We start from the raw sequence: 17,036 nt of genomic DNA, 5'->3' as shown, positions 1-17,036 counted from the left end.
ATGTGCTTCACTGGCAGATCTTCCAACGAGGAATCAGCAGCTACAAGCTCTGAATCTTTTGGTTCTCCTTCTACCTGAAGCAAACAGAGACACGCTGAAGGTTAGAATTGCTGATATTTTTTTCCTTTTGGAATAAGAGAATTTTGTTGATTTCTTGTGAATCCACTGTAATGAATGCTATTGTTTTTTAACATTTTAACTGATATGTGAAGTATTTTGATTTGCCTTTTTTCAGTTCAAAGTTAATGTTGAAACTTGTGATTTTTTTTTTTCTTATTTCACAGAACTTCAGAAAAAAATGATTTAGGAGCTTAATTCCAAACATCCAAATGAGTATTAAGAGGGGAGCTTGAAATTTTTCCAAGAGATTGCAATAATAATCTCTCAGGGAGCGACCTCTTCTATTACAAGTTTATTTCCTTCTTTGCAGGAGCAGTCACTGATTATTTAGATAGAAAAAGAAGCAGTATTAGAATACTGTATTAGAGACTTGGCTTTTAACAAATAGGTTTAGCTCTTTGTTTTTATTCCCAGCTTTTGTGTGTGCTGTTTGTTTCAACTCTTAGTAAGCTAGAAATGTACACTTCCTCTGGATATTTGCAGCACGTTACATGGAATCTTCCAGTCTGGGCTTGTCCTCTTGTAGCAAAGCTATTCATCTTTTTTCAGGACGTGCTTACTATTAAAGTTGCTCCAAATAAAAATAAATTTGCTGGATTTGTGTAGGATGTAGAATATCTTGGACGCTTTCTATTCTGGGCAAAAATCCCATTAGTTCTTATTATTTACACATGCCTTCCTTTTTAAATGTATTTACTGCGTGGAAGTAGTCAGGAGGGCTCCTGCAGTTGAGTTATCAATATCTGGAAGTGAATTAGTTGAAGACTGACAGTTTTTAACGGCCTACCTGTCATTCACAATGCAGTGGTTTACATGAGCTGCATACATGGCTGAACTAGCCACATGGAAACCATGACAGTTGGCATTATTGTGTTCACTTTTAATTTAAGAAAAGCCAACAGTGATGTTTTCAAAAGCATCTTTGGGATGCCTACCTATGCTCCTAAATAACAAGTGTTTTGAAAGTCTTACTGTGCAGGGCTTCAAAGTCACTTCAGTGCTTTTGAAAGTGTTATCCACAAAAACAGCTAGAATGATTTACTTCATTAGTTAAAGGAAAGAAAACTTGCATTACAGTCTTATTAGGAATAAATATATCCATACTTCCTCTTATTGATTGCTTTTAATCTAGTCTTATTAGGAATAAAGAGCCTTTGTCAAGGTTATGTAATACAATGTTTCACTCTGACTTTTTCATGTGTAGAGATAAGGTTCAAATTCTGCTCTTATTTCAGGTACTGCTTGAATTCCTCCAGAGAGTAATTGATCATCGAGATAAAAATAAAATGACGTTAAAGAATGTTGCAATGGTGATGGCCCCAAACCTTTTCACGTTTCGTGGGTTTGGCTCAAAGGCTATTGAACAAAGCCAGTTTGTTATGGCAGCTGGAACAGCAAACGTCATGCACTTCATGATTCAGTACCAAAAACTTCTCTGGACAGTAAGTATTCTCTAGTGGAAAAAAAATCATAAACCTCGCAAACAAGGAATCTGAACAAAGAAATGAGGTGAACTGTGAACTTATTTCCATGAAGTAGAGAAGGATCAGCCTCATCCTACCGAGTTTTTCCTCACAGATAACTCTTAAGGGAGTGAAATAAAATCATTATATGTTATGATAGAATTAAGCACTGGTGGTTAGAGTGTTAATATTGTATATACAATATGTGAACTCAGAAATAAGTCCTTGGGGGATGCTTGTGATTGGCCTATCAGTATCATTCTTACGAGGAATTTATTCTTTTCTGTTTGGAGATCTTTGTCTCTTACATTACAGGAGATGTGCTGCTTTAGTCCATTTCTCTTTGGGGCTAAACTTTATATTATATAAGAAATGCTAGAATATATTTTGATAAAACAAGGAGTTGAGTCGTGGCCTCAAGCAGGCTCTCACACAGGCTGGAGAACTTCAGGCTTTGTTGTCCATCAGCGACTTTAAACAATCCTGACCTTTGCATGGAAGGATTGTTATCACCATCACACAGACTGTGTTGAATGAATGTGTTTGGCTGAGGAAGGTAAAAACACTGCATAAAGACTCGATTCTGCCTCTATTCCATTGAGAGCTTACTGGATAGACTGTAACGTCACAAGTGCAGCTTTTCTAAAATATTTTCATAGGCTTATATTATTTGAATCTTTAATTATTACAGGAAATACTATTTTTTTCCAGTTCTACCCAACAATCTGTCAATTTACAAAGTTCTGGTAGTTAAGGAAACGATGTAGATATTCATACTTACTGTCTATATTCATCTAGATTCCTAAGTTTATCGTTAACCAAGTGAGAAAACAAAACGCTGAAAGCCAGAAGAAGGAGAAGAAGGACAAAGCTATGAAGAAACTTCTGAAAAAGATGGCTTATGACCGGGAAAAGCATGAGAAACAAGACAAGACCTCTAATGATGTAAGGAAAGATATACCTGATGAATACTTCATTAATAAGACTCTCATGTCTATTGAAAACAATGGATATAGCTGTGGAGATAGAGCTGAGAGGATTTGTTTAACATTTGTTTGACTGAGAATTTCAATAAGTAGTAAATTAGCATTGCTTAACATAGCTTACAGGTTCCTAGCAAGACACATCTTTGAGGGTGGGTTAGCTGGTTGATTTTTATTTTTCTTTCATTTTTTTGTACAGATGTTGCAAAATACCTGTATTCTGAAAAATGATATCCCGCAGGTAGTTTCAGTTTGGGCATCTGAAACAAAAGTACACGAAATTCTGTATTTGCACAGGGGACAAATGTTGTGACGACATTCAGAATTGTCGTAGCTAGGTTTGAGTGCATTGCTGCCCCATGAAATTCCCAATACTCTGTGTTTACTTACTGTTGGATGTCAATATTTGATATTTAATAGTTATTGGAAACAAAGCTTGTATTTAAGCTTCCTTCCTCTTACAGGAGTCCCCCAAGCACTGAACTCTGCCTCAGTGAACCTTTAAGCATTACTTGTAAAGAGGAGCATGCCGGAGCATGCATAGACACATGAAGATGTAACATTCAAAACCTGATAAATTCACTTATTATGCAGCTACTATCCGCGTGTCCACTCCCACGTTATCCTTCTAAATACAAACTACAGTTCAGTATCTCTTTGTAAAGTAATGGACTTCTACCAGACCCCTCAGTGATGGCTAGGAAGATGTTTCAGTGTAACAAACATTCTTCACACATTCTTTAAAAAGAAAACAAATGTCCTGTGGCATTTTAGTGCACATTTTTCCTGTGCCTTAGGAATTCTTTAATTGAACTACTTCCCCTGCTATGGAAACTTTTCGGAAAAGTATCTCATGTACCTAGCAATTACTTAGTATTTGTAATTTCTATTTAAGTTTATAATTGCAAATATTTTTTAGCTTATTGGCCTATGCAGTGCAGTTTCTTATAGTCATTCTTCCTTTCTGCATTATAATACATCTGACATACACACAAAGTTGCGTTAAATACGTAAACAAGTAACACCAAATATATATAAATCCTCATAACATAATGAACAGAAATCAGATCTAAATGATGTAAAAATATATAATTTTGTGGGTTGAAGTCATATTCAAGATTCCAGTGAGTTAGAGACATCTTGTGGTAGCTTGTAAAAATGCACTTGGCCTGAGCTGTATTTTTTGTATATGTCTAGGAAACTGTTAAAGCTGTTAAGCCAGAAATTAGAATAGGGCTATGAATACGTTTCACAAGCCTGCTTGGCTTGCTCTTGCAAGTTTCCCTTTTTTTTTTTTTTTTTTTTTTTGATGATAGCAAATCCGATTTTATGCAGGCTGTAGCTTTTGGGGGGGCTTTATCTTAAAGGGTAAGGAAAAAAATTTAAAGTAGGTATCAAATCCACCTTTAAAATATATATAACTTGATGGTATTGCTTATGTGCCAATTTCACATCAGAATTTAAAAAAAAAAAGATTAAAAAAAAAAAGACTGTATATGCTTGAGGGACCAGTGATTTGTAAGCTAGAAATATATTTTGTAACTTGTTACATTTGCATATTTAAAAATCTTTCTACACAGTAACCATAAAAATACCTAGTGAAGAATGTTCCTGGTGCAGAATGTTCATGATGCGACACTCTTTGCAAAAGAACAAGGTTAAGAGGTGATTATTTAGGTCGCAGCCTCTTACAGTACTGTCTATTTCCAGTGTTTTGAAAACAGTATTTTAGATGGCTAGTGCAGAATTGTATCTCTACCATTTCAAAAAAAGTTTAGTGCTGGAGTGTGCAAAAAGCTGGATCCTTCAGACCACTGCATCCAATATCTGCCACAGCCGTATTTTTCAGTGTTCCTAACTCATTTTCTGTGCAGTATTTGACACGTTTCTAAGTGTTGAATATGGATTAATTCCTCAGGCATCACTTTGCCTTACTTTCATATCTGTCTTTATGAATATAGTTAAAGTAATCCATACACAGAATCAGAACTTATCTAAAATTGTAAAATAAAGCTAATTAACACTGACGTATTTTATACTCTCTAGTAAGAGGATTCCTTGCAAACAGTTCAGCTGAGTTATGGTGAGCTGACACTTAAAAGAATGCTGCCATCACCTGTTCAATGTACAAATAACAGCAGAATACACTGAAATAGGCAAATGATGTTGTAACTTAAAATTTTATTTTTATTTTTTTGTAATTCAGTTTAGTCTTTTAGAGTAAAATATGCCTTTTTAATCCACCAGAGAATTAAAACTGAAGTCTCAAGTAATACATTCTTACCCAAATGTAAAGTTAGTATTGAAGAACTTTCTTTAAGCCTTAGAAATCTCAAGAGATTTTCTGAAAAAATTTAAAGGCAGTATTTTTCACAAGTCCTTTCATGCTTATTTAAAGCATTCCATAATTTAGGTGCCTGAGAACATACTACTCTTAAAATCATATTCCCAAATATGATTATGGCTTCATCATAAATGATTGTTTTAAATATGTTTCCAAGCAGCTAAAGTTGTCCCAGTTCTTTATGGAACTAGTCCAGGACATACTTGAAAATTTGTTTTTTCAATTTGCGGTTTGTGTTGCCTTAATTTTAAATTGAGGCCATTTAAATGTGCAGTTCCTGACCTGCTTTCCTTTCCATTATTAAACAGCAAGGGATGCACCAACACTTGTGGTGAATCACCACTCCAGTGAAAACTGTTTGAAACTTTTGAGATTTCATTATCTTGCTTGCAACTGAATAAAAACTAAGTACAAGTAGTGATTTCCTACACCAAACTGTGCCATAGGACATGATTAAATGTAGTTGGACAAGGCTTGGGTCACTTTCATAATCTTCAGAAATATCTCAAAATCTGCACTCTAAATAGCAGTCAGATCTTTTGGTAATCGACATAAACGATAAAATTTCATCTCACCTCTGGTGAGACCTTTCTATCAATCATATTTCCCCTTTTAAGACAGATTAAATAGCATTTCCTGGGGAAGGGGAGGAGACTTGGGGCAAGATCTCTGTACAGTGCTGAGAGTGGTTAATATTAGAACGCTCTTGAGTGTTAACCACTTTTCCAAGTATCAGTGCATACAACTCTGTGGCCCAGGTTTGTGTTAGGGATTAAGTCTTTATGTTTCTCTTGGGGTGCAGCGTGTCCTAGTCACGCAAAGAAAGGTGTTATCGCGACCGGGAATTTTTCAGCTATCGTAGCCAGATTTGCACCATCCGTCAATTCATTCTTCTCTCTGTGGCAATTGTTCCACAGAAAGGAGGAATCTTGTTAGTGGCACAGCACAATACTACTGGATATATCTCATACAGGGTAGAATAACCACAATAGCATCTAGCTATTCTGTTTATAAAACCTGTTTGCTTTTTCACAGTATAACATTTCTGACTTTTGCTAAATTTGTGATCCACTGTAATCTGAGATTATTTGCTAAAGAAGTGCTGCCTGCTAAATAGTTTCTCTTTACATAGTTGTATAGCTGATTCTTCCAAACTAGATGCAACGTTTTGCAGTTGTTCTCTTTGAACTGTATCCCACTTTCAGACTTCATCTCCCATTTATCAAGATTGTTTTGAATTCCAGTTCTGTTCTTCAAAATGCTTACGCCCTGTTTCTGCTTGGTATCATTTGCACATTTAGTAAGTGTATGTTCTAGTCTATCATCTGAGTCACCAGTGAAAATACTGGCTAGTCATTTAGCTCCTCTCTTCCTCTAGCCTGAGGAATATTTAAGTGTGTCATGCAAAACGAACAGGAGAATCTATACGAGACCCACTCTAGATCCTATAGCCAAACAGCTATGGTTCTTTCATAATATAAAAATTCAAGTCTCTCTGAAAAGAAAGGGTTTGAAACAAGATGAGTACCTCATAGGTGAATGCAGGTGCTATGCCAGTATATTTTGGCGCCAGCTGATAAGGACATACTTCTCTTGACGTCTCTAAATCTTGTGTAAGTACCTAACTCTGCCAGAGTTTCAGTGTTGTAAGCCTCATCCGGAGAATGCCTGTGAGACAGGAGTCTTAAGTCATGTTTTACTGACCAGGGTAGGTCACCCACCCTTCAGCATGCTGTCAATCACCTTCTAGGTATTTGGCTTATACACTGTAACGTGGAATCCTAACTTGGATGTTTTTGAACTCTGCTGGGCAGAGGCTAGTTCCTGCTGTGACACTGCTCCTAGAGTTTATGGTCACTTTTTCCTTCCCACCAAACTGCACTGAGAAACGTGCTCAATATCTGATCTCTCTTTAGTTAGGCACCATGAACATATTGCGCAGCTGAGCATGAGTTCTTCCGTAAACAGAAGTGGTGAAAGTGGCCAAATACATTCATTAGGTGAGCTGGTTTCCCCTAGATACAAAATAATCATTCTGTTTGATCTGTGACCGTAATGTTATAGCTTTATGGACATTTCTTGTTCCTTCTCTCATATACTCAAGGCAGGAAGCTTTTTAACAATCAATATATTAAAAGATCGGTTGTAGAAGGGTTACTTGATTAAAATTATTTGCCGTGGCGCATCACATTTATGTAATAATGAGACTTTAGTTTCCTCAGGAAACTGTGCTTCTGATTCTGATCACATTTATACTTGTTCTGTGTTAGTTTAACGTGAATGGTTTCAGAGGAGCTATTCTACATTTACTGGTGCCCAGATTTGTCCATTGATTGTGGAAGAATGAATGTTCAGCTTTACAGTTGCAGTAAATTGGGGCGGGGGGAGGGAGAATGAACTGTCATAATCAACCGTGACTACTGGTATTTTTACATTTCTTTTCCTATCAAAATGACTACATCTGGGTAAATGGTAGTGTAATATGAATAGATAAATTATCTTAAGATTTTCAGGAACAGAAATTAGGACCTTATTCACAAATAAATTGTGCCTTTTGCAACTTCAAATGTCATGTACTGCAAGTTGAACACAAAAACAGTGTGGAGCCCTTTGGAGCCCTCCTTCTCTATAACTAATATAACTGATAGTCATCCTCATGGGTTTCTGGGTTGAAATAAAATACAAAGCTATCATGTAGTCAGAGCTGCAGGTTGACTAGCTGAATATATTCTAGAGAATAAGAAATGGGAAGGAAAAGCTGCGCTAGTGAATATCTGTGTTTTAAAAGGATATGGTATTTGAAAAGAGGAATCACTTAAACTAGACTGACCCATGAGTATGTTGTGATTCCTTTTTGGTATCAAATTCAGGTGAAGTGAAACTGGAAAGGCTCCTTCTGAGAAGGGGGGAGGGCAGGTGGGTGGGCTGCCTGGCTTTCATGCCTACAGCAAGTCCTTTCCATATCAGTCTCATGTGCTTCGTATCATACCACAATGGGTTCTTAATATAACAGTAATCATTATTGTTACTCTTAACATCTTTCAGAAATAATTAAACACTACTGTTCTTTCGTTCTGAAGCTCTTCCTACCATTGAAAAGAGGTTTGAAGGTCTGATGTAATTTACTAAATTACTGCATAGTTATGATATTTCTGCGGTGAAGTAGACAGTAGTTAAGCGTACTTACAGAGCGTTGTGCTAAGTTACTTATTCCATACTGTATTTTGAGAAACTCATGAAAGCCAGCTGCTCGCAGCTTTGTTCCAATATCATTATTGCTTTGCAGGCTGATGTTCCTGAGGGAGTGATACGGGTGCAAGCGCCTCATCTTTCGAAAGTTTCCATGGCAATACAGCTGACAGAAGAACTGAAAGCCAGTGATATAGTAGCCAGGTTTCTCAGCCAGAAAAGGTACAAACACATTTTTATTTTGTTAACATTTCAGGTTAAGTGGCTTTTTCTGTGTTATATCAAGAAAGAAGTTTTAAAATAGTCGGAATCAAGGTGAGGTCACTGAACTTTTGGGCTGAATTTAGCCTGTTGGAATACACGCCTGAGGAATTAGTGTTTCTAATGCTTCTAAAGCTAACGAGGCCTTCAGGAACATGCGAGCGGCCTAAGACGACCATGAATTGCTGTTTAGTCGGTTGGGCCAGGAATACTTTGTAACTTTCCAGGAAGAAGTTAGAGGGCAACTCCAAGAAAATAAGTCTTAAGAATCAAATGAATGAAGAAAAGAGAAAGAAAATATTCGGTAAAAATTGCACTTATATAAAACAGCAGTCTAGTGGAATATAAATATGAGAAAATGTCGTGCATGTGCAGCGATTTAAAAGGAAAGCTACGTTTGAGTCATCCAAATCCACTGAGAAAGGGAGAAAATTTAGTGAAGTCTTTACATCTGCCTATCTGTGTATAATATCTATTTATTTATATATATGAGCAGAATAAGAAATCAGAATAGATCTAGTACAGAATAACGTTTTACACAAGCATATGTGCATCGTAACATTTTCATATAACTGTTTGCGCTAATGTGCTAACGTGGCACTCTAGTTGAGATTAAGAAGCTGCTTCTTCCTAAATGCTCTTTCCAGGGGCTTAAGCTTATGACAAAAAGTTATTTTCTGGCCGCACTTTAGCATGTATGTCTACAGTTAAGCAGTGAGAAAAATAAAATCCTTTTGCAGTTGGGGGATTTATTCTTCCGTTGTCTGATTTCTCCTTCTTTTAGTTGCAATAACGTGTTTTCCCCTACCTAACTATGAGGCTGTTTCAGAAATATGAAGTGTGTCAGGGGAGTACTTATTTTTCAGCAACAATGAAAGAAAATTAGAGGGTAAATATAAGGCTACTTGCTAACAAAGATTAAATTATCTTATGGAAACCTCAGTGTCTTCACGTCTGTCTTATTTTACCTTCTGTGTAATTTATTGTTCACTTGCACTAGCATGCAAGGTGTTCTTATTCACTTATTGTATCAGTAAATGAGTAAAAACATGAAGAGATACCTTGGTACACTGCTGACTTTAACTAGCGCTTCTCCTCGACATGGTTCAATGGCTGGTGTACAAGCTCTTTGGCAGTATAGTTAATAATTTTGTTTTGTTCCTGACAGTGGAAGTGTCCAAACACTCAAGAAAGAAGAGGTCTTTCTGTATGAAATAGGAGGAAATATTGGTAAGAATGGCTTCTGAACAACTTCTTTTGTTAGAATTGGATTTCTTGGCATTTTTTCTGTAGACTTCCCTGTGGTTGCATGCTGATGTAAGTAGGAGAGGAATTTGCCCCTTAAAGATTATAATGAAACAAGAGGGTGCTCTGGCTCACGTGTCAGCGTATTTGTCCAGAGCCAACTGACAGAGATAAAGATTGCCACTATGGAAGGAGCAGGACTGCATATAACCAGGAAATTTATTTACTTAGCACTTTTATTTTTTTTAATCTGCTGGCCTGAGCTCTTTGGAGCAATGTCTAAAGCTTAAATCTGCTCCGTTCTTTTGTCCTCCTTCTTCCAAATATTTCTATTTATAGTTAGCTGGCTGTGGTAAAGCTGGATTCACGTAGTGGAGCTTTTCCTCTATTCCTATCCAGCCAAAGGTGAGGAGAGGTGCTTCTGAATATTGGGGTTTTTTCTAGGTAATTGGCAAATATTTGAATGGGAGAGAAATGTTTAAAATACAGATGTGATGATGGGCTTTATGTTTCCCTGACATGTATTTTCCTGCCAGCCAATTTTTTGGGGTAAAACCATTTTTATTCATGGCCCTAGTTCACCCTGGCACCAATACAGAAGGTTAACCTTAGGGAGAGAGAAGCAGAGAAGCTGGTGTGATCATCATGTTAGTAATATCTTACTATCTCTGCTAGGGGAAGACAGCAGTTGTTAAAGGTGATCCTGATACGTATGTACAGTCCATAGAAAGAACCATAGAAAGGCTGGATAGGAAGGTGCTTGAAGTTCATCTTTTTCATCTCTTTGAACTGAGGCATAATGAATGAACTTACAGCCCTTCGTGCTCTGCATTTGAGTGTTTCATATAAGTTCCTATGGGGAAGTCACTGCTAAAATGGGAAGAAGCTAATCTTCTAGAGATTAAATTTTCCAACTGTTCCTCTTTCTTGCTCTGTGTAACCGTTGATTAAAATGAAGAGTAGATCAGTAAAGTTAACGCCAAAGCATTGTTTTGAATGCAGTTCTGAAATTTTGTTTAATGAATGCAAAAGTATTTTTGCATTAGGAATCAGTTTCCAGTCACAGTTTCTTTCATGTGTTGAGCAAATTAAAAAAACCCACAAAGCTAGAAAACAGTATTGTATTGCATTTACATTTACTTTTTCCCTACTAATTGTAGACTATTAAAATTTACCTGAAGCTATAAAATTCCGTGAAGACTCAGTACTTCTGCACACTGCAAATTTTAATCCTCTATGTAATTGCTACTTTTGGCACTTTTCCCTGTACCTGGTCACTACTTTAAATGAATTTAAATGTTTTTGTATCTCAACAGAAGACTTGAACTGAAATAACACTTTCGTATTTTCTCTGTTACAAATTTTTTTTCGATTTTTTCAGTAAGTCTGAAGGCAAAAAAAAAAAAAAATTACTAAAATATTTGGATGCCAGATTAATATATTACCTGTTTTCTTGCATATCCAATATGTATGTACTTTTGTCATGCCTGTTAAAGCAGTTTGTGTTTCCAGACTTGTATGACTTTTTTACAGGAGGGGAGTATTGTGTTTATTGTACAGAGGTGTTAGCATTGTAGAAGAAAAGTCTCTAATAGAAGTAGAGTGTAACTGGAACAAGCTAGTATTACATAAAACATGACAGAAAATGTGTGTGTCTCTTAGAGCACGGATGTGGCTAGCAGCAGATATATTTTCTAATTGTTATGCAATAGGATAGAATGCTTAGAAGCCTCCTCTATCTGAATGGTTTATTACTAGAGAATCTCAGCTTTAATCAGCCCTTACAAACACTAGTCCTAATTAACTTGGCAAATATTCTTAAGATAAGGATATAGAGCTACTCCCTCACTTTAACCTGCTGTGTAGGTTTAGGTAAACTATGTATTCTGATCTTTGCTGTTTCTAGCTTTTCTGCTACTGACTTTGACATTCAGCCTGATGTGACTGACTCATGTAAAGGGAACCCAAAAGAGGGAAGACTCAACAGGCTCATAATATATTCATATGCTTATACTTAGGCTCATAATTGCATCATGAGCAATCCTGTAATCCCGTCTCCTAACAGAGTTGCTGAAGTGTCAAGACATTTTTTTCCGTACTGAGTACGCTATAGGGCTTTAGGACATTGAACAGGACTTCTGCCGTTGCTTCATGACCAGCACTGGACATGGAAATGAGAAGCCACTGTCCCTATGCTCTCACTGCCACACTGCTGAACAGTGTGGGCAAGTAAGCCTAGTTCAGGAGCATGGGTAGTACATGTCACGTAGATTGTGATAAAAAGCCTGAAGGGAAAACAGGCCGCAAACTGTTGAGAAGGGATGGAGAGAAACGCAGCAGAGAGAGACTGGGCATGGTTGAGCAGGGAGTCCAGACATCTTGCAGACGGTCTGACTGTAGCAGGGCGCTTCTGCTTGTCTCCCGCTTCAGGAGCACATGCATGGTCCAGGAACTTCTGGCTGGCTGATTAAAGGGGCCCACCAGTCCCTTAAAGCCCCCATTAAAGGGGCCACCAGCCATCTACCCTGACACTTGCATGGTGGAGTAAGAGAGGCGCTGTGATGCAGAGCTGGAAATGGTGAGATGAGGCTCTGCGTGTGAGAGAATGATGGATCAGCATACGTTTTCATAATAGCTGTTAGACATAAATCAGTTTTTTTGTAATACACCAAAAGTAGTGTATTGCTTCTTCCCTTCTATGACCATAACCATTACAAGTGTAAAACAGGAGCTCCTATCCAAGGGGAGCAGGATAGCAAGTGATGGCTCTTTAGCAAGGACAAACCCTGCTTGAACTTTCCATCTAAGGGAGAGTAACTGGAAATTTTAATAGGCTTCAGCTCAAATGTGTACCTAGCATTTGGATTTAACCCCAAGAAGACCAAGGCATTGCTCCTCTTTTCCTAAACTGTGCACTCAGGGGAGCTCCCAGGCTCATTGTGTGAAGAATCTGACCTAGAATGAGCCATAGAAACGAAACAACTTCCCCAAATACAGCTCTTTCTCTCCCTCCCTTTCTACCTCTATCCTTCTTCTCCAAGCCAGAAGGGAAGGATAACAGATTGCTTTTAGATGATAGCTGTATTCTTTTAAAAACACCATAGAGAGGGCAGGAAACCTAAATGGAATAGAAGAGTGACAGGAATTTTGAAAGTCTATTTATTTATTTATGGTACTAATGCAACCACACATCTCTTTTTACTAGGAGAACGCTGCCTTGATGATGATACCTACATGAAGGACCTGTACCAGCTCAACCCAAATGCTGAATGGGTTATAAAATCTAAGAATAGCTAAGCTCACAATAGATGGCAAAAGAACAACCTGTGGACTTGCTTCGTAATGCTGAATGCTTCAAAGGGATAGTGTGTCCTTTCACCATTCAACTGTATTGTATATAAATTAATAGAATCTTATCTTGTTTAAAAAAAAAAAAAGGAAATGCAACAGTGATTATCAGTAAATTTTCACTTTTACTTACAGCAAAACATTGGAGAAAGCAGTTTTCCCACTCGTATTTGGAATGAGACTAAGTTAAAAATATTTTAGTGGACCTAATCTACCTTAACGATACTCCCATCCAGATCTTGTTTCAGAAGAATTTATTTTTTAAAAAGATGTTTAACCTTTTTATATTAGAGATCTGCAGTCTGTTTGCATAGAAGTGTGTGTTCATACAGGTTTTTGCAGAGTTAGCACGTTGGAGAACCAAATTCTGATCAGCACTTCTGAATGGTACAGCATTAGAAATACTTAAAACCAGCCACATGAATTTCCCAAGTGTGAAATTCACAGGAAACAACTGCAATGCAATACATCCTGTCTTTGTCTTTGGAAGTCCTATTTTTTCACTTTAGGTAAAATCTGATGAAAACTATTTAAAGACAACTGTGAAAACACTTTCTATACAGCTCTTTTGCTAGATCTTTTTAATATTTTTTTTATTCTTATTCTAGTTGTTTGATTGTATTCTTGAGGCTTTTTTCTTTTTTTAATAGGACAATATGACAAGGTGAGTCATTTGTAAAGCTCACCACTCTTGGCAAGGTCCTTTCTGGAATATTATCATCCACTAGAAAGACCTTTATTTTTTCAGCAATTATATGCAGCCATGCTGCATACACTGGTTTCAGTTTTCTTGAACATCTCATAGACTGCAAAGCATTCTGTGAACTGCCAAAAACTGCCATTTATTAGCAGAATGCAAACTGTCAGGATGAGTAAAACAACTGTGGAGAGAAACTGTACCCTGAATTTCATAGCTACCAAATCTTTCACTGAAAATAAATGTAAGGGTCTACTGTGGAGTTTACCCATGCTTTTTGGATAATATCTCAACCTGATTAGCATTAGCTTTATACCTGATATCTCTGGCCCATCCTGGACAAGCTAGAAATCAAATTCTGATTTCCCTTAGGCTGGTGGATGCCATCTAAACCACTTAAAAATGAGTGGTCCCTCAGCGAACTACTGCAAATCCTTCCCTTTGCAGAGAAGGACTGAAAGTTCCCCACAGAACTCACTGGTAATGAATTACAGACTGACATGACTTATTGCAGCGCAAAGTGCTATGGACTGTAGCTTCAGAGACCTAGCCCCGCAGCAATACTTTGAGCACACTAACTTGTGTAACGCTTTACAGTTTGTTTGTAAACTAGCTCACCCACACTTAAATGCTCACACCTGCATGCTGACTTCCAGAAATAACAACTGTGAAATTGTACCCTTGGAGCTAAGTATTTTCTTTCAGTGCACATACAGAGTTATATTGACCTCATAGGGAATAGTCTACGTCCAGTCAAGGCCCGAATTACATTTTTTTTTGACTTGATCAAAGCCACTAATGGAAAAAAAGGGCCTTACTGTTGAGTGTTGGTACAGGCCCTGACACTGTGGTGTTCTCAAAATAACAACTGGAACTCTCAAAGTTATATATAAGCAATGAAAGGTCACAGAAAAATTAGGCTCAGCGTACGAACAGTTTTGGAGGCATAAATATTTATTGGCTCTGAAAAGTCAAGGCTATGTTGATATGGCCAGGAAGTATTGCTCTGAAGGATTCTGAAAAGCAGGATGTAAAGAACTGGGTGGAATATTGTTCCAATGTGACTATACTGGTCTTGACGCCCCATCTGCTGGGGACCCCTGCATGGCATTGCACTGTGCCGTTATGGGCAATTCGTAAGACAAATCGTTTTTGTCAGTGGAACAAACCTACTTCCTGTTCTTTAAATGTAAGGAATAGAGTAGAAAAACAGTACAATGCTTAGGTAAATATTTATGAATCTAATGTAATAAATGAAACGTGTTTTTGTCATGTAATACAGCTGTGTGTTCATAATACTTTATAGTTCTGTAAAAGATTACTTGTTGCTGAAACTCTAGATGTTATTTTAATCAGGAGCAAAGAGCAGACGATAGGAACAGCTGTACAGTTTCAGCATAAAATTACACAGGACTGCCCCGTGGCTATGATCATTTAAATTACTTTGTTTCTGGTTTAGTGCCATTATCTTTTTTTTTTTTTTTTTAATTTAAAAAGCTCTTTTATAATTAAATGTTTTTTTTTCTGAATTCTTTTCTCATTTGGATTATTACATTTGTGTGTAAGGTATACACAAATGGCACTGAGTGCTGCTTGTTAACATCCCACTTGGTGTCTCGGGCAGGTAGCGTGTATTTTTGTACCTAAAAAGACACATTGGTAAATGGCACAGTAAGGTACAGATAGCCTTGCGATCTGAGTGCCGGCTGGAAAAGGAGACAGGGAAGAGGCCTAATGGCCTGAAACTGGGAGCTCCCATTTGAGTACACCGCAGCCACCGTGCGCCTTGGATAAATCCCTACTCTAATGCTCCCTGGGCCTGCGTGACAGGACAGCTCTCCTCTCAGCATTTATTGAAAATACTGACTCTTAATTCCTCATAATTAAAGAATTAAGTTGGGGCACGAGGGAAGACCAAAGAGCATGCAGGTAGGCTGGTAAAAACCTTTTATAATTAAGCAGACGATACTGCCTTGGTGGCTTATGCAGAGTGAGTTAGCAGCCGACCTCCATTTGATTGACTCGGGAAACGCATCGCAGGTTTTTTTTTTTTTTTTTTTTTTTTTACCCAGCTGACGGATTAATTTGCTGAACACAAAGCCGGGGTGCCGGCCCTGCCGCCGAGGGCGGCTGGCGGCGGTTGCTAGCGGCAGGAGCGCGGCCCCTGCGAGGAGCAGTAGCCATGGTCCCGCAGAGCCGTTAGGCGGCGGAGTGCGGTGCGGTGGTGGGGCGGGCGCCGTCCCCTCGCCACCAGCTGCCCCAGGGAAGGGGCAAGGCCCAGGCCGGACCTCCGGCTTCCGCAAGCGGCAGCTGCCGCCGCCTCCTGCCTGGCTGACAGGAACTGTCCCCGTGCCCTGCCGGAGCCGGCAGCCGACGGCGGGCGGTGGTGCGCGGCCCGCGTTGGTTCCTGCGGCTCGGCAGCGGGCGGGCGGCCGGCGGGGCAGGGGAGGGGAGTGGGGGAGGTGGTGGCCCCTGCGGGCTGGGCAGGCGGCTGTTGCCTCTTATGCGGGTGCCGCCGAGCCGTTGTTCGTTCGGAGAGCGGATCTGAAGTTCTCCTAGCTTTGGGTCATGTTTGAGGGTGACGTGGTTTGAATCCTTAGGGGTGCTTTTGGCCAAAAAGCGGTGGCGCGCGCCGTGTTGGCCATCCCCAGGGCAGTTTTGTGCTCAAAAGCTGCCTCCCCGTAAGTGTTTTTGTGAGTGTTTTTTTGGTGACTCCCGCGTGCAGCGCTATCTTGTAGCACCTACTTGGAGTCCCCAGCAAGCACCTTCTGTTGGGTTGGGCTGGCTCTGTGGGTCCGAGGCAGGCCACAGGGCCCGTCTCAGGACCGGCTCTGGTGGGCCTTCCCCGCTCCCCCAGTCTGCCTGCCTCCTTCCCAGCCCTCGGCCTTTCCTCTCCCTGCGCGGCTGCTCCCTTGTCCTTCCCCAGCTGGGGTCTCCTCGCTCAGCAGTGGGAAGGACGGCATAGGCTGAGGTAGGTCTTGTCATGCTAACACTGGGGTTAGGAGCAGCACCAGTTGCTGTTTTTCAGTCCCAAGCTGAGACGTTACCTAAGGATGAGTTTTGAAAACTAGATACGTGCTCCACTGTGTATGGTATGATGACGACTGATCTCTTACTGCCTAGACCTTTTGAAGGCTGGAGTTTATGCTCATTTTCCACAACCTCGTCTACTTCTGCTTGTATGACATGTACATGCCCTCCAGGTAAGCCTAAGGGCAGCAAGAAGAAAATTATCATTTATACCACCCACTCCCTTCCTGACCACCAGTGAGGCCAGCAGTAATATGGTAGTTTCACTTGTGTTGCAGGTAGATGAGCAGTATGTGTGAGCACCTTAGCATCTTCACAAAAGCTCACCACAGAGCAGAAAGATGAATGGTTCTGGA

At 39.2% G+C, this 17,036-nt stretch overlaps 1 protein-coding gene across 5 annotated transcripts in view; it reads left to right on the top strand.

Annotated features, from left to right (window-relative positions):
* ARHGAP18 (Rho GTPase activating protein 18) overlaps positions 1 to 15,179 on the top strand; it is a 98,794-nt gene extending 83,615 nt beyond the window's left edge. For all 5 annotated transcript variants that reach the window (XM_068938260.1, XM_068938258.1, XM_068938259.1 and 2 more), the window contains exons 10-15: positions 18 to 100; positions 1,356 to 1,562; positions 2,382 to 2,528; positions 8,197 to 8,321; positions 9,529 to 9,590; positions 12,811 to 15,179. In XM_068938260.1, coding sequence (XP_068794361.1) covers positions 18 to 100; positions 1,356 to 1,562; positions 2,382 to 2,528; positions 8,197 to 8,321; positions 9,529 to 9,590; positions 12,811 to 12,902 — 716 coding nt within the window. In that variant the 3' untranslated portion in view covers positions 12,903 to 15,179. The remainder of the gene's footprint in view (positions 1 to 17; positions 101 to 1,355; positions 1,563 to 2,381; positions 2,529 to 8,196; positions 8,322 to 9,528; positions 9,591 to 12,810) is intronic.
* Positions 15,180 to 17,036: the final 1,857 nt, after the last annotated feature.

This window comes from Struthio camelus, chromosome 3, assembly GCF_040807025.1.
Source record: "Struthio camelus isolate bStrCam1 chromosome 3, bStrCam1.hap1, whole genome shotgun sequence".
Lineage (NCBI taxonomy): Eukaryota > Metazoa > Chordata > Aves > Struthioniformes > Struthionidae > Struthio > Struthio camelus.
The sequence above is the reverse complement of the archived record's forward strand: the minus strand, read 5'-3'. Positions and strand labels throughout refer to the sequence as shown.